We start from the raw sequence: 23152 nt of genomic DNA, 5'->3' as shown, positions 1-23152 counted from the left end.
GACTCGGGCCTCCGAGGGGAGGGAAGGAGGAGAAGAAGGGGTGGGGGAAAGGAGGGGCGATTCCCAAAATCGGAATTCGATTTTAATCGGAAGAATATCATGCCTGGGGCGCTCGCGCTGGCCCCGAGCCGCGCGGCGGAGGGGAAGCCAGGCGGGCAGGTGGGCTGCTTGGAGGAGGCGACCCAGCGGCACTCCGGGCTTCCCCTCCGCCGTGCGGCTCAGGGCGAGGCGCGAGCGCCCGCGAGTTAAAACGAAGCCGAAAGTTGCTGGGAAGTTGCAAAGGCAAAGTTTGCAGGCTGGAGCGTCTTCCCGCCAAGGAGCGGGAAGGGTTCCGCCCGGCGGGTGGGGTGGGCTGCTTGGATCGGGCTGCTGTGCGGCTCGGGCGGCGCGAGCGCCCGCGAGTTAAAACGAAGCCGAAAGTTGCTGGGAAGTTGCTCAGATTTCCGGGGCTTCCAGGCTTAAACTTTGCTCGGGCGGCACTTTAAAAGCCTGCTCCCAGCACCTGAGCAACTTCCCAGCAACTTTCGGCTTCCTTTTAACTCGCGGTCACTTGCGCCTGGCCCCGAGCCATGTGGCGGAAGGGAAGCCCGGCGTGCGGGCGTGCAGGCTGCTTGGAGGAGGTTCCGGGCTTCCTCTCTGCCAGGTGCAAGCGCCCGCGAGTTAAAAGGAAGCCGAAAGTTGCTGGGAAGTTGCTCGGGTTTCCGGGGCTTCCAGGGCTTTGCAAAGGCAAAGTTTGCAGACTGGAGCGTCTTCCCGCCGAGGAGCGGGAAGGGTTCCACCCGGTGGGCGGGCGGGCTGCTTAAACTTTGCTCGGGCGGCACTTTAAAAGCCTGCTCCCAGCACCCGAGCAACTTCCCAGCAACTTTTAACTCGCGGGCACTCGCGCCTCACCCCGAGCCGCACAGCAGCCCACTCCAAGCAGCCCGCCCCTCCCGCCTGCAAACTTTGCCTTTGCAAAGCCCTGGAAGCCCCGGAAACCCAAGCAACTTCCCAGCAACTTTCGGCTTCCTTTTAACTCGCGGGCACTCGCGCCTGGCCTAAGCCGCGCGGCGGAGGGGAAGCCCGGCGGGCGGGCGGGCGGACTGCTTGGAGGAGGCTCCGGGCTTCCCCTCCGCCAGGCATGAGCGCCTGCGAGTTAAAAGGAAGCCGAAAGTTGCTGGGAAGTTGCTTGGGTTTCCGGGGCTTCCAGGCTTAAACTTTGCAAAGGCAAAGTTTGCAGGCTGGAGCGTCTTCCCGCCGAGGAGCAGGAAGGGCTGCTTAAACTTTGCTCGGGCGGCACTTTAAAAGCCTGCTCCCAGCACCCGAGCAACTTCCCAGCAACTTTCGGCTTCCTTTTAACTCGCGGGCGCTCGCGCCTGGCCCCGAGCCGCGCGACAGAGGGGAAGCCCGGCGGGCGGGCGAGCTGCTTGGAGGAGGTGACCCGGCGGTGCTCCGGCAGTTTCGCCCGGGCTCCGCTCAGGTGTCTGGCTGGTGCTGTGAGGAGTTGCTACCGCCAGCGCAGCTCCGTGCGGCTCCAGTCCCGCGTTGCCTTGGGAAGGAAAAGGCAAAACCAGGAGCCGCTGAGCCTGAGCCTCCGGTGCCGCTGCTCCCGTTGCAAAGCACCGCCGCGGCTCTTCCTTTTTGCCTTTCCCTTCCCGAGGCAACGCGGGACTGGAGCCGCGGAGCCGCGCCGGCGGTAGCAACTCCTGACTCAGGGGCCTCCGAGGGAGGGGAAGGAGGAGAAGGGGGAAGGGTGGGGGGCGATTCCCCAAAATCTTGTGCTGACCCGGCCCGTCTGTCAAATTTTAAAAGTCAATGCGGCCCCGAGCCAAAAAGTTTGCCCACCCCTGGGCTAGGGCCACTGGGTCCTAAAGAGGGCTGGTTTCTAGTTTGCTGCAAAGGGGGCTGCAATCCGATATCCAACTTTACTTTCCTATAGCTGTCTTCCCAAGCCCATTTATCTAGCCAGGCTAGACCAAGGATAAGTGGCTCGATCATTTTTGGGGCAACTACAAGCCATATGATCTCCTAATGGCAGCCCATCTCTAGCCTTACAGGCTCGATGACTAAAGTCACAGGAGCATGCCCTATCAATGACTCAAAATGGATAGGACAGCTCAACATCCTCATCTCTCTCTCTATGTTTTGCACAGTCTGATAGGTGATTAGGCACCGGGTGCAGCTGGTGTCTATTATGGCCTCTAGGTCCCCATGTGTTCTGGGAACCACTATGTGGGATTTTATGGTGAAGGGACAGATGGCTTCACTTACCATCGAATCCTCCTTGCCACTCCAACTGGGCCACCTGAGCTGGAGTTTCCCCCTCATGGGACAGCAAATGGGGGATCTCCACGGCCTGACAAATTTACCTTTGTATTGCAGTTTTCTGTGAGTTTTCTTTTACTTTGCTGTCACTGGTGTTCGCACCTAGGGGATTGGAGCTGGTGCGAAGCATTCTGAGGCCCGGTGGCCTTGCTGGCTGCATCTGAAGCACTTTATGCCTGGCACAGTTGCTGTTCTTGTCTCAGCTACCGGATTGCTGGCGATTCTGCGTCCCAGTGGTTGCTTAGGGGTTTTCTCTGGTGTAGACTTTTGGTGGGGGTGAATCTCCAAGTCCATAGTCACTGCCATACGATGCCAAACTTGGATCCGGTTAGGTATCGCCCTGTAGGCACACGCTTGCCTAAAGTCTGGACTCAGGGCCTCTTTAAAATAGTGAATAAAAAGTCATTCAGGCCAGTCCCATAACTTGCTGGCAACCCTTCTAAACTGTCAAGAGTTTATTGTAGAAATCAAATCCAGAAAGTACACACAGATGACTGATTCAGCAGGATTCAATAACTTCTTTATATACATAATAACTTATTAGTAAATGTACAATACCAATAGTAGATTCTTCCAACATGGTAGTAGTTACAGACAAGCCCAGACAAGTTTGCAGCTTCAGAGCTCAAAGCAGACTAGTTTCAATTCTCAGCACAGCACTCAGAGCTGCAGGGCCACACCCAGGCTCCTTCAGTTTCAGTTTCTAATTCTCACACAAACTCCTTGGGGGAATCGACTGCTTTAACCCCTTGATTTCCACTTCAGCCTCCTCTCAGTTAGCAGTGTTTTCAAATTGGGCTCTCATTGACTGCACGAACTCGTCCACATCTTCCAGTTCAGGCGCTTCCAGTCTGCTGCTTCTCCCTCTCTCATGTTGTCTGCAATGACCGAGATCATGTCCTGGTCTAATAAGTATTGAGCCCCATAGCGATCTATGTGGGCCCAGATCCAATTTAGGAAGTAAGCTAGTTTTCTCGGGGTGCCGTCAAAGATCACCAAAAATTGCAGTGGGGCAGCTGTAGCCAGGGCTGCTGCAGCCAGTTGGCCAGGTGGTGGGATGAAGGCCAGCATCCATTGGCATTGAATCCATCCCTGGCCTGGTAGAAAGACCATCTGGGCAGAATTTGATTCACTGGTGGCAGCCCAGAGTTTACAGATGAAGGACGGCCGTGCCTTGGTAGCCTCCTTGTTCCACCCCTGAGTGCCCCAGGGTCTGGGGGTTTGACTGGTGGCTGCACTCTGATAGGCCGTTGCCCCAATGGACTGAACAACAGGGGGAAGGCTGAATCTCTGTCTGCCTAGCACTGAGTGGAAAGAAGCCGAGGCCCCAATCTGGATTGCCATATTCCTTTGAATTGGGAAGTTGAACGTAGGTTGAGCCAGGCTCCAGCCAGGCTGAGTCAAGTAGGGGGACTCTTGAGCCGCAGGCCCTACAGTCAGCTGGTCAAACTTCTTGGGTAGTCCTGCAAGTGACTGACTCCATGATGCCAGTTGGAGCCTCCACTCCCTAGACTCGTGTTGGAGTACCTATGGCATGCATGCCAGAAGTGGCATGCTGAGCCACTTCTGCCAGCATGCGAGAGCTCGCCCGGAAGAGCCCCACTGCGCATGCGCACATGCTGCCGCCATACTACAGCTAATTGTCGGGTATCTGGCATGCATGCGTGGTGGCAGGGAGCGCGGGAGACACACGTGCATGGACAGAGACGCATGGCGCATGTGGGGAGTCATGCATGCATGCACAGATGCGCAGCATGCAGAGATTGCACATGCACGCGCAGATGCATGGCACACAGGGGAATCATGCACAGGTGCAGTGGCATGGTGCATTGCGGGGGGATCGTGCGTGCATGTGCAGGGGATGTGGGGGGGACCCAGCATGCATTGCCTTCTGGGTGCTGGCATGTAAGCATGAGTGCATGAGCACGCACACAATTATCGGCACGGGAGCCAAAAAAGGTTTGCCACCACTGCCCTTAAGTTCTAGGAGTCTTGATGCCCTCCACTTGAATGCCACTACAGGCTTAGACTGGCCTAACATATCCGGAAGAACGGGGGTTCCCATTGCTCTCACTGGTCCAATATTCCTCCTTTCAGGACCGGGCCCGCTGATTGGGATTGACACATCGTTATCTCCTTGGGTCAGGCACCCCTCCGGAGTTCAGCCTCTGCTGCCTCATCCTCTGTGACCACAGAAGTTGATGGGTAGTAGACGACTCCACCAGCCTCTTCAAAAACTGACTCGGTGGCTTCCTCAGGAGTTACTGTTCTCTGCTCCATCTTCTCTGAGTCTTTGTGCTCCCCGGTAGATCGGGATGTGGCTGGGGCTCAGGATCCCAGACCGTGGTACTGCTGTGCGAAAAGCTGCTGGAATTTTCTTATTTGGAGATTCAGGTTAATGTCAGCGTTCCAAGTAAACCCTCTTTCCAATTCAGAAATCCCTAGTCAAAGTCCATCAAAATAAGAATTTATTAGAGAAGTCATGTTGGCACATCTGGGGAAAACCTGAATCTGAAATCCCGCATTTCCCCCCCACACACACACACTAAAACTCACACCCTGCCTCATTCAGTAACATTCACATCACATAGCCCAATCCATCTCCTGCCTCAGCTGCCGCCAAACTTTGGTCACTCCCTTCCAGGTGTCAGCAGCTCGTCCTTGATCTCACGTGAAAGAATGTTGCTATCCCTTTGCTACTCTCCCATTCCCACAGCTCGCCCATCCCCCGCTGTGGCAGCCCTAAAAATCTTGTCCCAAGATGGATCCAGGGCTGACACTTTCTATATTTTGCATACAGTATAATAATCTCACTGCAGTTGCATAATATGTACAAAAACTCCCACATGTCTTTTCTCATTGTCTCTCCATTCATCCGAGCAAAAAAGTTCTGCTTTCAGTTGATTAATATATAAAATTCTTTATATTACTGTTTTTGAACCCAACATTTTCTAGCTTTTCTACAAACATGATAAAAAGACCTTTCATATTTTCCACATATCCAACATAAATTAATACATCTGAAAAAGTTTCCCTAATGTCATATACCAAAGGAATGTCAATTTATAAACATTTTCTTTTAAACTGTAACAGGTAAATTTCTAAGGTGACCAACTTTTTTACAATGAGAAGGAGGACACAAATAAATTGAAAAAAAACAAAGCCACTTGCGCGCAGCGTACTCTTGCACACAGCGCACTCTTGCGCGCAGTACACTCTCTCAAAACAAATCTCCTGTGTGGAGCGCATGCGTCTCATAATCGCGTCTCGCCGCACTGTACCGAGCCTTGACGAATCGCCATGTCAAATACAAATACGTCACATCACACACAACGGATCGGCTCAGCTTCGATCAAATATGGAGATTTACAGATTAGTCTTCAAATATCAAAAAGAAAGACATGTAGGAGGACACTTTTCGAGACAGGACAGGGTATGGTAGGATGAAAATGCTTGTAACTAAATCAAATCTCTCGCATTCAGAATCACTGAAAGTGTACTGTGGTTATTCAATAAACTGGTTCAACGATGGCTTAGCACAATATGTAATCCTGGGTACTTCCAAGTGGAAAATTTATTTCAAACAAAAAGCATTCCATAAGTATGCTCCCTTTTCCTGCTTAACAGATTTTATTTTATGTCACTGATGAAAAAAATATATGACAACTGTTGTTGATCTTTAGGACCCACAATGGAATTTAAGATAATGTGATTCTACACTAAAACAGTCCCTATCTGAAACACACATTGTATTTAGCTCCCATCTAGAACTGGCAAAATCTTTATTACATATATTTCAGATTCTTGAAATCAGAATCTTTTCTACTTCATAAATTAAAAAGCAGCAATATGCCCTAAATTGAATTAGATCCTTACATACTTAAAAGTTAATTATTTTTTCACTCCAAGGCATTTTCCTCATTAAAGTTTTTTCCCAACTATTATTTTGCTACTTAACTGGAAGAACAAGATACCCAGCCTCCAACTCCTTTTGATGAAGAACATCTCAACTTCACTAACAAAATCAAATTTAAAATAATGAGGAAGATTCTCATTATGTGTTGCTTCTATCATGACAATTTGTTTCTTTGGAGTACTTTTGAAAAAGTTTATAAACCATATTATTATGTGGTGGGAACCTAATTTAACATGATTCATTAAATAGACATTAGTGCAATGTGTGAAGGATTGCACGTATGTATGTATGTATGTACGTATGTGTATATATTTTAATCACATAATCTAGAAACCTGATTTCCAGTCATAACGCAATCATTTGGCCCAGGAATTTCTTTGCCCCATGTTCCCTTGGCTTTAGTAAATCAGTAAAGATGAATTGATTTTGGTAGGCATTTAATGTTTCTTTTAGCAGTATTTAGCCTTTGCATTGAGTTATTCATTAGTCATCTTAAATGCTCATCTGAACATAGCGATAGGATATAAATTGAATAATCTATTTATTCAATTAATAACTTAACTAAGCCAAGATTTATAAAACACAAGTTATTAAATACAGTACAGTTTTCTTCTGGCTTTATACATGGATTAAGCCACAAGCCAGTTCACCAAGCACAGATTCACACAATATACTAAGGGAACTAAAACTATATTATGACAATGTAATGCATACCATATGCTTTTTTTAATTCAAGAGATTCAGTGATTCACATAATATACTACCAGTATATAACTACAGCTAAATTGATATGTACCCTAGATCAGGGGTCACCAACCTTTTGGACCTCAGGGACCACGAAACTCATAATTTTAAATCCCAGGGACTACTAACTGGTTCTCTGGGCGTGGCCTAATTTGTGGGTGTGGCTTGGTGGTCATGTGACTGGCTGAGCATGGCTTGTATGTAAATATTATAAATATTTATATAAATATTGAATATTTTATTAAAAAAAGAGCAACTTTTACCCAAAATCAGGTAAAGCAGGCAGGAAGATTGAGTTGCTCACAGAATCACAGATTCATTCAGAGATCTATCTATCTGCCATCGGCTAGCTCAGTCTGTCACATAAAATTTGCTTGCAAACTCACAAATTAACTCACAACACACCATGTATGTAAATATTGGTGGGGTGGGGTGGGGAGAAAACTTGCCTTTAGGAGCGCCCTGCAGGTAGCCTAGACTAGAATACCCCGATCTACTACCGATAGAACATCAGCCGATAGAAGCTCCCCAAAGGCAGAGTCACCAGCCACTTCGATCAGCTGGTAAAAGCAGCCTCGGGGCGAGCGCCCACGCACACTCCCCTCGCCCCGAGGCTGCTTCTATTGGCTGATGAAAGCTTCCCAAAGGCAGAGTCACCAGCCGCTTCGGGGCGAGGCGTGGGTGCCCGCAGCCCCTCGCCACGTGGCAGTGTCTTTCAGGCGATGGAAGCTCCCCGAGGGCAGTCACCAGCCACTTCGATCGTCCGGTAGAAGTGGCCTTGGGGCGAGTGCCCACGCACACTCCCCTCGCCCCGAGGCTGCTTCTATTGGCTGATGAAAGCTCCCCAAAGGCAGGGTCACCAGCCGCTTCAGGGCGAGGCGTGGGTGCCCGCGTCCCCTCACCATGAGGCAGTGTCTTTCGGGCGATGGAAGCTCCCCAAGGGCAGTCAACAGCCACTTCGATAAGGTAGAAATAAGAAAACACACCTTTATATAAAGCAATCATTAGATGGAAAGATTGGCGGTTAAAGATGGTATTATTAAATATGTTTAAATAATAGGATCATTGGTACTAGAATGGTATATTGAGACTTTGAATAACCAAATAATGAAGGACTATGTCTTAATATAAACCTGTGTATTAACTCTAGGATTAGTAATGGTGGCCTGACTAGATGCTAGAATAGAAGCAGAAATAAGAAATAGGAGGAATATTAGCAGATATAATTTTTATATAATAGTATATAAGTAATAACTAGATGGAAAGATTAGAGGTTGAAAGATGGTATCACTATGTATGCTTAATAATACCATTGGCATTAAAATGGAACATTGAAATACTGAATAGCTACTCTAAAACAAACATGTATATTAATACTTGGATTATGTAAGTTTGATTAATATAACTAATATTATTGCTACTTGTATCAAAATAAATTATACCTAGAGGCCACACTGTTCATGTATTGATATTGATGTATATTTAAAAATAAAAATCCAATAAAACTTAAAAAAAAGTTTAAGTTACTTTTGCCCCAATTTTAATCTTTCCTGACACATCTTGTTAAGTGAATCACTGCAGTTATTAAGTTAGTAACACAGTTGTTAAGCGAATCTGGCTTTTACCATTGACCTTGCTTGCCGGGTCATAAAAAGGTGATCAGGTGACCCCGGGAAACAGCAACCATCATAAATATGAGTCAGTTGCTAAGCATCTGAAATTTGATCATGTGACCATGAGGATGCAAGAGTTGTGTGAAAAATGGTCATGCCACTTTTTTTCAGTGCTGTTGTAACTTTGAATGGTCAGTAAATGAACTGTTCTAAGTTGAGGATTACCTGTATAAAGCATTCATAACTGATTTTCCAGTATGTGCTACCTCAAAGGGATGACAGCAGTAGAGGGATAATAATGAGATATAGAAAACTAACTGCTAGAAGCTGCTATCAAGTGGTCACCTAGATATGTGTACATTCAAAGAAGCACTTAATCGGAGAATCATTTATGGTCCTCAGTATTTTCTCAGCATAACATTTGATTAATAAATGGTACTTCCCCAATTTATTATATCAAAATCTTGTTTAATTTAGATTCAGAGGCATGGCGAGATAAAAAAAAAAAGTACCTGCAAGTATATTTGATTGTGCCAAAACCCAATTCCTATTAATTTCTTAATGTGAAACATTAAATAAAACAGATCAAAAGACTTTATTCACTGCAGCATTTTCATATAATTATGTGCACTCCCCCACCCCCACCCCCCAATTTTTTTTTGCCAGATAGTCAAGCCTATTTCCATGCAGTTTTGGATCAACTATTGTAGATTTTTCTTTTGAGCAGTGGAAGACAAAAAAAAGTGGGGGAAGGTTATAGAAGGTGGTGACATTCCAAGATTTCCATTTGTGTGTTTGTGTAATACATTAGATACAAGGAATTTCACCTAAGGAAATCTGCAGTTCTTGTTTCCATTACATGTGTTAAACAGTACATGTCTTTAAACTTCTAAATTTTAATAAAAGTTCAGGCTTCCATTGCTCAAACCTGTGGCACAGAGGGCAGGAAGTTAGGAATGGCTGCTTTAGTGACATCAGACTTTTGCATTTTAAACAAATACTGTATATTGCTTTATTGAGAATAACAAGAGTTGGAAGGGACCTTGGAGATCTTCTAGTGCTAGTCCAAGCAGGAGATCCTATACCAGGAGTTCCCAACCTCCAGTCCGTGGACCAGCACTGATCTGCAGCATGCCAGAAACTGGACCCCGCAAACTAGTGAAACCCCATCTGTAGGATGCAAGCAGCACATCAAACCACACCCCCTCCAGTCACAGAAAAACCTCTCTCCGTGGAACTGGTCCCTGTTGCCCAAAAGTTTGGGGGCTGCTGCCCTGTAGCATTCTAGACAAGTGCCTGTCCAGTCTCTTCTTAAGAACCTCAAGTGATGAAGCGCCCACACCTTCTGGAGGCAAGCTGTTTCACTGGTTAATTGTCCTCGCAGTTAGGAAGTTTCTTCTTAATTCCAGGTTGTTTCTCTGTTTGATTAGTTTCCATCGTTTCTTGACCTGCCCTCTGGTGCTTTGGAGGACAAGACAAAAAACAATGGATGGAAACTTATCAAGGAAAGAAGCAACCTAGAATTAAGGAGAAATTTACTAACAGTGAAAGCAATTAACCAGTGGAACAGCTTGGCTTCAGAAGTGATGTAACTTACAAGGAAACACGAGAGCTTTTAAAGAAGCGGCCAATCAACAAAGGACATGTATGCCTTTCACGTGGGCGAGGAATTTTTTTGTGTGGCTGTTTTTGTACGAAAGTCACTTTTTAATGCACAGTAACGAAATATTGCACTGTATACTATATGCTTTATCTGAGACTGTGTACATTTAGCTTCTAAATACGGATATTTAGCTTGCTTGGCGAGTGCCCAACCGTGCGAAATGAAAAACGGAAACGATCATTTTTGAAGCATTAACTCCTGAAATACTTCCCGCTCTGAGGATAAGGTGGGCGACTGCGCATCTATAGGCCGCTGGTTTTCGTGGAAAAAAGCCGGCGATTCTGTGACAAAGGAGGCTACGCAGTCCACTTTTTAAAAATTGTGCGCTAGTCATTACTTCCGCTTCCGGTCACCACCGGAAGTTCTCGTTGGAGTTGGTCGGGAACATGTCTCCCACCATGGCGGCAGCCGCGACAGGCCCCGATTCAGCAGCAGAGTTACTCTTACAGCGGCTGGAGCAGGTGGCAGCTGACGGAGAAGCCGGACTCTGCAGCCTGGAAGCAGCAGCAGCGCTTGGCCTGGAACACCAAGTTTTGGTCGGGGCCGTGAAGAGTCTTCAGTCGCTAGGAGAGGTAGGTCGGCAAGAAGGCAGAGCTACCCCGAACCACGCCCGAGTGGCGCCACGCAGGGTAGATGCGGCGCTCAAGCATTTGCGGCTGAAAGGGGCGGGTCTACCCGTTGTCAGCCAATGGAATATGCAGGCTAGGGCTATGCCGACCAATTCATGGATTGCATGTATGTGGTTGTGCTGTCCAAGGCTACTCAGAATTGTAAAGAAAAAACAAACAAAAAACCTTCAGAAAGCCCTCAAAGCTGTGTTTGTATTTAAACAACCCGCTGTACCACAAACTATTTGTTTTATGCCTTCAAGCCTTTATCGACTCCTAGAGATTGCCAGGATAAATCCCTGCAATTTTCTTGGCAAAGATTTTCAGAAGTGGTTTGCCAATTCTTTCTTCCTTGGGCTTTGAATGCATAAACTGGAGAACATGTTAAAAAAAATCCTTCAGTTGTAACATCTGTAGTATCACAATGAAATCATGAATTGTGTTTTGTGACTTTCTTTTTTGGACATGCCAGCAGTTGTTTATCTTTGTCTTTGCTGGTGGAAAAGATCCTATGCAGCTGTTGGTGTAGCATTGGATAAACAAATCTGATAAGTGGAAATGAACTTTTATGGCATTAACACAGTCCTTATTGATTGAATTAATAAAGCTATAGCATATGTCTTGATTGAAGGCAGGGGCCTTGACATGACACATAGAATAGGGGAAACTAGGACCCTCAGGCTGCCTTACACTTTGCTTTGCTCCTGGTCCTAGTCAAAAATGAATGGTATACATTTAATAAAATGTCATCAACAGTCCATGTTTCCTGGAGCGGTATTATGTCATGATGGGAGAGAAAGTAAAATAAGGGTCTCTGGTGGATATGGAACATGGAATCATAGGGCTGGAAGGACCTTGGAAGTCTTGTAAGTCAACCTTCTGGTCAAATGGTTGTCCAGTCTGTTTTTGAAAGCTTCCAGTGATGATGCACCCACAACTCCAAGAGGCAAGTTGTTCCACTGATTAAATGCTCTCCCTGTCAGAAAATTTATCCTTACTTCCAGGTTGGATCTCTCTTTAGCAAGCTTCTATCCAACTACTTCTTGTCCTGCCTTCTGGTGTTTTGGAGAATTAAGTCAATCCCCTCTTCAGGTATTATTATGTCTATGGAGAGTCTCAGTCATCCAGGTCATGGTTGTCCCAAATGTGCTTTTTCAGGCAACTGGACTTCCTTGTTTTTATTTGAAGGTTTTTTACTTCTCATACAAGAGTTGGAGAAGCTTCTTGGATGAGAAGCAAAACACCTTAAAAAAAAAAAAGTCCAGTTGCCGCCTGAAAAAGCACCTTTTGAACAGTTGATGTTATGGCTATACATGTACACAATGCTAAATAGATCGTTATAATGTCATCAGATTCTAAAGTAAGGCCAATATTTTGCTCACCTTTTCCTTGTTAATTTCTGTTGTGATTTTCAAGGGAAGAAGAAATATAGTACAGGTATAGTCCTCGACTTACAACAGTTCATTTAGTGATCAAAGTTACAGTGGCACAGAAAAAAGTGACTTATGACTGTTTTTCACACAATCATTGCAGCAACACCATGATCAAAATTCAGATGCTTGGCAACTGAGTCATATTTATTATATTCTTTTTAAACAAACTTTATTGATTATAGAACTAAAATATCAAACAAACACAGACACAACGCACAGAAAAAAAAGAAAAAGGAAAAAAGAAAATGATTAAAAACAATTTTACTATCGACAGTCTATGGTTCCTTATTTGTTATCAATATTGGTGATATATTTACAAATACATCTTATTGTGAATATATAATTACTACCTCTTTTACATTTTATGTTGTTTACTAATATATTAATATATTAGTAATATATTAGTAATATATTAATATATTAAAAGTTTTACAAGTCAATTTTTAAATTCAAATAGTCTCTTTCTTTAATAAATCTTCTCCACTTACTACAGCTCCAGTCCAATAATCCAAAAAGAGACCAGTAAATTATTCAGTTTCGTTCGTGGAATATTTAAAGTTGTAGTTTAATTCCTTACTTCAAGTCTCCCCCCATCTCAAGTTCATCCTTCCAGTTTTCCCCAAAGTCCACAATTCAAATCCTTCAAAGTTCCCTTAAATTAAATTGTTGTTCTTTCTTTCTTCTTCTTTTTTCTCTCCCCCAATTATTATCAGTCTCTCAGATCCCTCCGATTCTCTTATCTTCTCTGTCTAATCACTCGCGTCCTTAACCTCTTCCGCCTCACGAGCCCTTTCGCTTTCGCTGCCACTTGTATCTGCTTTGGCCGCTGTTTTCGGGCTTCGCTCCGACTAAGATTCTCCAATATTCAACGCTCAATCAGGATCGCAAATTCTTTCACTTGCACTCTTCATTCACCACAGTCTGTCACTCACTCGCTTCCTCTTGTATGCAACGATCAAGGCTTTAGGACCGCCATTACTGACAGTCTCTTGTTGTCAGTCTCCACAGGGTTTCTCTACGTCGCGATAAGAATCGCCTTTTCCACACCGCGACTCAAGTCTCCCCACACTGGCACGCTTCTCTACAAGATGCGTGCACCCCTAAGGCTCACTCCAACAGCAAGAGGAGATAGCGTGAAACCCAGGGCGAGCTTCAGCACCTCCGTTCACCCATATCTCGTCACCGGAAGTCTCTCCTTATGATATTTCAATGTCCCAGGGTCATGTGACCATCTTTTGCAGTCTTCTGACAAGCAAAGTCAATGGGGAAGCCAGATTCACTTAACAACCATGTTATTACGTTAACAACTGCAGTGATTATTAACAACTGTGGCATGAAAAGTGGCAAAATTCACTTAACATCTGTCTCACTTAACATAAATTTTGGGCTCAATTGTAGTCTAAGTCAAGGTCTACCAGTACACTGTACCTTATCCACCAGCAACTATTAAATCTGAGCTGCAAAAAAAAAAACAGATGACATTAGATACCTGCAATGTTTTTTTAAAAAAACCCTCTTTCTCTCCATATAATGCTCATTTGCAGCCTAGATTTGATAGTCATAACCTCATCATAGGTATTTCCAGTTCCCCAATTACATTAGATTAAAACTGACCTTATTGTGATTAGCTCAGAAAAGGAAATTGCAGTGGAAGATTATTCTAAAAAGGCTAATAAGAATCTTAATTGAGTTTGGCACTGGTATGGGTGCATTCAGATTGTCCTTAAATATTCCCACATGTAACTGTTGCCCAGTTCTCACTGAGAGCACTTCAATTTACAGGTGGAAATTTCATATGGCAAAATGTGAAGAAGTCATATAAATCAGGGGTGTCAAACTGGCGGCCCACAAGCCAGATGCATCACATAAAGACCACACCCACCAAGCTCCATGAATGGGAAAAAGTTGTGAAATGTCACGTGATACAGCGAGTTTGACACCCATGATATAAATGATAGAAAAGAAGTAAAACTAAGCTAGAATCTTCTAAGCTCATGGATGAGCTTTCTTAGATAAATGATAGCCATTTGGTTTTGTGAAACTTTAGGTATAAATATATTTTTCCTCATCCACAATCCAAGTAGGTACTGCAAATCAGCAGAAGTTCTGAGGTACTTTAACATGTCCTAAGAACTCCACAGACTTATGATTCTTTTATTAAACACATAATTCTTGTATTTTTATCTACTTTTTTGACAAGGAAGATGTTTTTGATGTTCTTTTTAGGTGATCGAGGCTGAGCAACGTACATCTAAAAAGTGGGAGTTGACACCTGAGGGCCAAGAGATTATTCACAAAGGGAGCCATGAGGTCCGAGTATTTAATAGCATCCCCTCTGAGGGTCTGCTTCAGAGTGAACTCATGGTAAAAAAAAATTCCTCATCTCTATATACTTATTGTATTAAATTGTTTCTGAGAAAGTATTTGTTTGATGTTATCTGCTGTGGATCTATATTTAGCATGGATCTAAATTTAAGTAACTTGTTTTTGCTGATGTGATTGTATGTCTTCTGATCTGATGGGATAATGTTTTCCTTGTTTTACTGTAGCAGCTGCCAAGTGGAAAGGTGGGATTCAGCAAAGCAATGTCCAACAAATGGATCCGGCTAGACAAGAGCTCAGAAAATGGCCCTAGGATATTCCAGGCAGTGAGTAATCAAAATTCCTATCTGTGTGGGGTCCCTGCTTCTGCAGCATGTTATATTTTTGCTCCCTCACCCTCCAAAGGTGAGCAAAGGTAGTACATATTTAAGAAGGAACTAAGTAAATTCAGGATTGCCTGAATACTTTGAATCCAAGAAAAACAGATGGGAGTGAGAACTTCGGGCTTCTATTCACAGTTAGTTTCTTTTCTCTCCTAGGTGGAATCTGTTCAGGACACTGTAAGGGAAAAGCTACTTCAAGTTCAGAATGGAGAAGCTAACTGTTTAGAAGAGAAAGATAAAAATGAACTGAAGAAACGAAAACTCCTAGTAGAAGTGTGAGTTTTAATTCTAATATCTGTTGCAGAACGATCAGAGATGAGTTGTGATTGATTTCTGTAGCACTTTACAACTTCATAGGATTGAGAGTTTTTGCCCTTTTATCAGCACAGATACTGTAATGGGATTTGTTTTATCTTTTTGTTTTTATTATTTTGTTTGTACTGTTTATTGTTTGTTTATGTCCTAATTATAGAATAATTAGGAAGAAGTACATGAAGCACTGTATGTATTGTTTTAAATACATACTCTGATGCTTGTTTTAAACCCTAGCTTTGGTTATTGGGCAGAAATGTTGATTAACTAAATTGTTTTACAACTAAACGTAAAACCAAAAAACCCTCAAAAAAGTAAAACAAGTTAATTTTTTAACATGATTATACAAGTAACACATTAAGCAATCGCGGTAATGGTTTTTGTATACAATCAAAGACATTAAAATATGTTTGAAAAGTATGATTTTTTTGTAAAGGCTCCAGGCTAAAAGGACCATAGCGGTAGTGATTAACAGGCCTTGCTCTTTGCACCATCACTGAAAAGTATTTTTCCTTATTGAGCGGGGAATCAGGCACTCAAACAAAGGTATCCAAAGATGGTCTTATATCATTCAGATAAGCTGGTTTTGGTTGCTTGCTCCATTAGTATCCATGTTTGTTGCTTCTTCATCAATATTTGGTAGAAAATTTTCACAACAGAATTTTTGTAGCTTGATACACTGTGTGTCTTCATAGTGAAATAAACATTTCAATATGGGATAAAGGTAGATTATACTCCTATCAGATCTTATGCTCAATACATCTTTTGTTGTGTAAGCTCTTCATACAAGTTTCTTAGGTTATGTTTCCTAGGTTATTCTTTTTCAAGTTTTGGACAATATTGGAAAGCGTTCAAGAAAAGAGGTAGTCACTCTGCAGATAATTACCTCATTTACATTCTTATTTTTTCCAACAAAGAGCCATGGCCCAGGGGGACTAGTTGAATAAATCTTTGGCTATGGGGATTTGAAAATAGATGGATGGATCTGTCTTTCTCATTAATTCCTACTCTTTGTGTTGATAACTCATTTCTTCTGGAGTTTTCATCAACTATTTGTTTTGTTTCATATATGTTCTGATTTGATTAATTTTTAAGGCAATTTGCTTTCATGCTCAGTAGAGAATCGTATGAATACATTGTAAATGCGTATGTGTATGTGATTTATTAATTTAAGGAATTATTCTAGTTTGTAAAACTCTCATGGAATGCTCTGTAATAGAACTTTGAATGATTCTATTCTCTTCCCAAGAGATGATGCATCAAAACTTGTGTTTCATTTTAGGACCATAAAGACATATTGGGTTAAAAAAGGAAGTGCTTTTAGCACAACTATTGCTAAACAAGAAACAGATCTTACACCAGAGATGATTGCCAGGTAAGCAACTCTGGTGTCTCTTATAGTATGGTCCTGATTAAGCTTCGATCTGGGCCTACAAATTGCCATTTCTGTCTGAAATTTGCTTTTGATTTCTGCATGTGGACCTTGGCTAAAGAATTCTTGGCTATATAGAATCTATCTATCTATCTATTTATATAAAAGAATATTCTTCACTATATAGAATCAAGTTTCATCCATCACAGTCTTACAGCTGATAGGATGCTAAAATGGATTCATAGCTTCAAACCCTTCCTGGCAAAATTCTTAACCTCCCTGTTTTCAGTTGTGTTTGTGTTGCCTTTATGATATTTTTTTTTTAAATGAAGCTATATTATTGAAATAGAAGCTGTTCTCAAAGAAATCACAGCCTATTGCTAAATGAATTATCTTTCTTGTGTTCTTCCTGTTTTCCCCCATCCTTGCAGTGGTTCTTGGAGAGATTTGAAGTTCAAGTCTTACAATTTTGAGGCACTGGGCATTATGCCTGAAAGTGGCCATCTCCATCCATTGCTGAAGGTCCGCACTCAGTTTCGGCAGATCTTCCTTGAAATGGGGTATGTACTTAATAATATATGGGCAGGAGAAATATAGCTGCGGGAAGCTTTTAAAATATCTACTCAACTAGCTGAAAGAATTTAAGAAGTGTCAACTCAAACATACCCGTCTTTGGGATTCAGTAACATTTTATACAAAATAATGGCTGCTAGGAAAATCCAAGTAATTTATTTTTGTTAATTGGGTGTAAATAATTTCCTCTGAAAAGTAGCAGAATACTTTGGCTAGAGCAAATCCCCTCTAGTGACTATTCTGGCTACATGTGATGTTTTTCCTTGTGCTAATGTCAGAGTATAAGCTAGTCATGGGACCCATTCCCTTAATATTTAATTGAAACCTTGTTTCCCTCTTCAGTTTCACAGAAATGCCCACCAATAATTTCATTGAGAGCTCCTTCTGGAACTTTGATGCCCTCTTTCAACCACAGCAGCATCCAGCCCGAGACCAGCATGACACTTTCTTTATGAAGGGTTGGTTCCACTGCTTGTCTAAAATATAACAACTGTTATCTCTTGTTATACTAAGGGTGAAGAATAAAAGTTTGGTCTCCTTTTAAGGCTGACTTGGAGCTGCAGATTCCTATGTAGTTCCTACAGAGATCTGATCAGGCACATGCATCTAGGCCATTTCGTTCCCATCTAAAATGTGTAGCTGCCATTTTAAATAGTTCTAAGTGTATTTTTACAAATTGAGCTATAAACATTGGAGAGTTTAGAATGCTGTCTGCATTCTATAGATATGAACCGAACAGCTCCATGTGAGGAACCTGCCAACATAAGGGGTAAAAATGAAATGTAGTTGTATAAGAAAGGATCTAACGGCAATCCTACAGTGTAGCCTGCTGTTAACACTGCAAGTCAGAAGTCAGGATAAACATCCATCAATTTCTCCTTGTCCCTTCCCTTCCATAGAATTGCCCTTTCCTTGGACAATACCAAAAGTCCATTGCTTTCATTTCCCTTCCGACCCCAGACCTCCTCTCTAAATAAATTCATCATTCACATTTGTCCCAATTTCAGTATTCTAAATCTAACTTTTTATCATTTTGTGAATGGATATTCTCCTTATGACTTCCATTTTGAGAAGTTGTAATGCATATTACTACATAATTCCAGATGTATCCTTTGGTCCAAAAGGTTGGGGTCTTCTATAGAAATTCTTCTTTTTAAGATTATTTTTGTTAATATTCTAGGATGTGGCACCCATTTTTCTATGGGAAATAATAGCTGCAATATGGTTTTTATGTTCTTGCCTTGAGTCTGGACAGTGATGAATGCAGCATCTGCAAACTCTTCTTGCTCTTTTTGAGTGCATATGGAGGCTTTGCACGTCTGAATACTTTTCTACAAATTTAATTTCTTTCAGATCCTGCTGAAGCAATTGACTTTCCCATGGATTATTTGAAGAGGGTAAAGAGGGTACACTCACAAGGAGGGTACGGTTCTCAGGGGTAAGTTCATTAACATGGTTTTGTCCTGACGTGCAAACCATACAATAGAAAAGCATGAATAATTGTTGTGGAGAGTTCAGTGCAAGAACTGGCATGGAAGGACTTTTTTCTTGTTACTGAGTCTAGAAGATGAAGGGAGATACTTTGCTGTGAAATCTGTGACATTAGAGGAGGCAAAGATGGGAGGTTTGATGCTGACACATGAATTCAGTAGTGGAATCTTGGCATCTTTTTGGAACTGGTTCATATTGAGTAAAAGTGCTATTGTATAGCAATAGCATTTAGATTTATATATCCCCCATAGTGCTTTACACAACTATCTGGACAATTCATAGTGCTAGCATTATTTGCATATTGTCTCCAGCAATCTGGGTCCTTATTTACTGGCCTTGAAAGGATGGAAGGCTTGAACCCCATCAGGATTGAACTCCAGGCTGTGGGCAGAGTTTGTCTGCAAGACTGTTCTTTAATTATTGTGCCATCAAGACTCTCTATACACCAGGGCTGTGTAAGGGACAAAAGTCCCAAATGCCTAATAGAAATGATAGAATTTTTAAACATTAGGTCTAGTGGATCAACTATTTTTTTTGTTCTACAGAGAAACCACATTTATGCTGATTTCTCAAGTCATGTAACTCATATGAATTGCTTCCTCCAATTCCTGCATTTTTATGTTAATCTGTTCCCTTCCTCCCTTTCAGTTACAAATATGAATGGAAACTGGAGGAGGCTAGGAAGAATCTTCTTCGGACACATACCACAGCTGTCAGTGCCCGGATGCTCTATCAGCTGGCACAGCGGGTAAATTACTAGAGGCTTTTTTTTTTTTTTGTATTTTGAAGAATACTTGCATTGCAAATCCTTGTTACAAAATATTTGTGGGTTTAAAGCTGGCAGAACTAGATAGGCATAAAACTGGGTATTTGAATCAAATGAAAATGCCAAGTTATGATAATTGCTTCTACTACAGGAAAAGTTCACACCAGCCAAATACTTCTCCATTGATCGGGTCTTCAGGAATGAGACACTGGATGCTACACATCTGGCAGAGTTCCACCAGATTGAGGGTGTGGTGGCTGATTATGGTTTGACACTAGGGGATCTTATGGGTGTCCTGAAAGAATTCTTCACCAAACTGGGTAAGAGATGGTAGAAAGTCAATGTGCAGGATAAAGGGCATCAGTTTAGGCAAGGAGCTTTTTAGGTGTTATTTTTCCTTTTCCCAGAAACCAGCTTCTTCTTTCTATGTAACAGGAATCACACAACTGCGCTTCAAGCCTGCTTACAATCCTTACACAGAGCCCAGCATGGAGGTTTTCAGCTACCATCAAGGTGAGTTTTTAAAAAAAAGGATATGTACAAACAAAAGAATTGTGTAGTTGAACCATAGTTTTATCTATGGCAGAATTTGAATGCTCTTCCCTCTTCAAATTCAACTCTTTTCCCAAATAACTTAGTTGATTTACAAAATACCTTTGGTAGTAAAGATCAATCATGCAAAGTACAGGTAATAATGAAAGCAGCTTTTAAGGAAGTATCAGTCTGTTTTCAGCTTACTTTCTTACCTATAGAAAATGGTTGCTTCCACTTTCCAAAACTGATGTAGAGTTGCTGAAAGCTTAAGAAATCTGTCCTTGATTTAATCATGGAGAAAATTGAGCAAGAGCTGGGTATGACTGTCTTGTCCTGTTTTACACCATTTCAGACTATTCCTTCAGCCACTAACTTAACATATTCCTTTCTGCCTCTCTTTGTTAGGGAGGGACCTGCATTTCTCTATTGCTCAGAAAGTGCTGAATGGATTCCAATAACCAGGCTTGAGTCTACCCAGTAACCTGAAACCCTTGGCTTTGTGTGCTCCCATTCCCACTTTGTCAGCTTCACTATAGACGTTTCCATTTTCTTTCAGGATTAAAGAAATGGGTGGAAGTGGGAAATTCAGGAGTCTTCCGCCCAGAAATGCTGCTGCCTATGGGCCTTCCTGATGGGGTGTCTGTCATTGCCTGGGGGCTATCACTGGAACGGTGAGTGTCTTGGAGAATCAGTTAAGCTGCCTTGTGCTGTCTGGGCCAGAAGTCTCTAAAGGCCAAGGGCTACTTATATTTATGAGAGAAACTATGAAGTACCTCCCATAACTCGTCTTATACCTTTCTATGATGATTAGCAGATGAAACTATGGGAAGCTTCAATTTGCAATTTTTAATTTAGATTTATTTAAACATTAGAAGAATAACTATTAACGTCAATCTCATCTAATAAAGACAAATTGTACACTAAGAAAACTAAAGAGCAATTCTACAGAAAAAGACAAAAAGAACACAACTGGAGAGCAACCAGAGACAGCACTGACCCTCAACCAACCCACACAGCCTCTCCAGCAGTTCATCTCCCAATGGCCCTCACCTAATGTAACCTACCCATCACAAGACTCTCACTGGTGACTCACACCTGACCCATCACAAGACCCTCACCTGACATACCCAAACCTGAAGCTCCTATAAACAGAAGAACACTGCCATCCCCTAAATTCCACTGAAAATGTTACCTAGCCTGGTAACGAAACATTCGGAAACCAACCCACAAGCTCAGAGAATGAACCTTCACCCTCAAATAGTGCAATATATTGATACAATATATAAGCATTTGTCTAAATAAAATCCTATTTAAGAAATCATTAAAGTCAACATTTGAACCAATTAAATATCTCCCGGATAGGAAGGATGGTAACCAAACCTTTCAAAATTCATCCACTTCGTTTGTTCAGACATAATCAGATAGTTCTTTTAGATCAGGCTAGATTAGATCAGTGTCTTGGTCCATAGGATTTCAGTCCAAAGGGTGGTCCTTGTAGGGGTACGATAGATCGCCAGTGAGTGTGGGGGAGATAGATGGGCACTGTATTGTGGATTCTGTTCTAACTGTCCTTGTGTGGCTTGTTCTTTACCTTGAGTTTCCATTGTGATTCAGTGCATTATCATTGTCTTTTGCAGGGAGGGGGAGTAGTTAGCAACTGCTTCAGGTTGTCTGCTGTTTTGAAAGGGTGAGCATTTATAGTTAAATTGTTTCCAACAAATTGTTTATGAGACTTTTCTCTGTTCTTTTCCAGACCCACCATGATCAAGTATGGCATCAATAACATCCGGGAATTAGTTGGTCCCAAGGTCAATCTGCAGATGGTGTATGACAGCCCACTTTGCCGCTTGGATGCCTAGGACTTAGGAACCTGGTGGTCTCTTCAAGTCTCCTTATTTATTGCCACTGCTCTTTGCCAGTAAGCAGACTGGACCTCTGTACTCCATGCTGCTTGCTGCTGTAGGGAAAGTAGTAAGACCATAGGGAAGGTACCTGGTCTTCATTTAGCAACATCTTGGATCAAGATTGAATGGATTCTCCTAGTCATAGTCCTATATGTTTCAACATGAAATTGGAATGTGGTAATTCAAATGAATAAGGGCAGTTTCAGTTATCTGATTTCCTTGTAAGGCAAGTGGGCTATCGTGCCATCAAGGTCTTTGGAATGAAAAAAAATTGATCTCTCAATACCTTCCTTCAGTAAAGTTATTTACTGTAAAGTGTACTTGTTTCAGTAAAGTTCTGGATTTTTTTTTAATTTTTAACAATTACGAGTAAAAGAAAGAATCCTAATGTGCAATGGGAACCTGTGAACCAGCAATGGAAATGGAAAAAAGCAGCAGCTGCTTGTCTTAAGGATTGGTGACCATTGATTATGAATTAAAATACCCCAATTAGTGACCATTAAAAAAGTTTCAGAAGGGCAATCTCTAGGCTGATGTTAAAAGGCGGAAGCACTACAACAAAGCAGTCCATAGCTTATTCACCTATTTAGCCTGTCTCTTTTTGCTATGACGAGACTTTCCCTTTCAGTTCTGGGAGCCTTGTTCGGCATAGCCTTGTTCTGTGTCTTCATCTTTGTAGTCCCGATGTCATATGTGGAGCTGTTTCTAGGGTTATGTGTACTTCCTCAGCCTGGGTCGGGGGACATGTGCAGGTGGGAGTTCTGGTCAAAAGTGAAGGCTGGAAACCTGAAACAGTTGAGGGCTCTGGTTCATCCTTGTCTGGATCCTCTGGCTGTGGCCCCAACAGGCAGTCTAGAAAGAGAAATTGAAGAGCATATCAAGCAGCCTTAGAGAGAGAGTTTTATCCTAATCTTTGTTGAGTAGTAGTAAAGATGACAAATAGCCACACCATGTAATTGATAGGCTATAGGTAAATTCCTGTAATAAAGGAAAGTTAGATTGATCATAATAAAATAAGACAACTTTCTGATAGCTTCAGACTTTCATGACTGACACATTTCTTGCAAATCTCTGTTCTACAAGTTCTATATTATAGTCATTCCTCATGCTTGAATATAGCATGTAAGTTATCTGAAAGTGCAGGGGTCAGGATAATTGAGTTAAATACCAAGCTCTACAGTAGTAAAAAATTTAATGGTTGTAATTCATTGGTA

General features: G+C 42.4%; 1 protein-coding gene across 1 annotated transcript; it reads left to right on the top strand.

The window, feature by feature from the left end:
* Positions 1 to 10576: 10576 nt before the first annotated feature.
* FARSA (phenylalanyl-tRNA synthetase subunit alpha) lies at positions 10577 to 22326 on the top strand. Its single transcript, XM_026679574.2, has 13 exons — positions 10577 to 10812; positions 14508 to 14645; positions 14831 to 14929; positions 15143 to 15261; positions 16581 to 16673; positions 17102 to 17230; positions 17586 to 17701; positions 18597 to 18681; positions 19383 to 19482; positions 19652 to 19820; positions 19936 to 20013; positions 20591 to 20705; positions 21788 to 22326. The coding sequence occupies exons 1-13, from the start codon at positions 10627 to 10629 to the stop codon at positions 21891 to 21893; spliced, it is 1533 nt and encodes a 510-aa protein (XP_026535359.1). The 5' UTR covers positions 10577 to 10626; the 3' UTR covers positions 21894 to 22326.
* The last annotated feature ends 826 nt before the right edge of the window (positions 22327 to 23152 follow it).

This window comes from Notechis scutatus, chromosome 2, assembly GCF_049901735.1.
Source record: "Notechis scutatus isolate UNSWTSFEM ecotype Mainland chromosome 2, rNotScu1.2, whole genome shotgun sequence".
NCBI classification, from domain to species: Eukaryota; Metazoa; Chordata; class Lepidosauria; order Squamata; family Elapidae; genus Notechis; species Notechis scutatus.
Note: the sequence above shows the minus strand (reverse complement) of the source record. Positions and strands in the feature narration are given on the sequence as shown.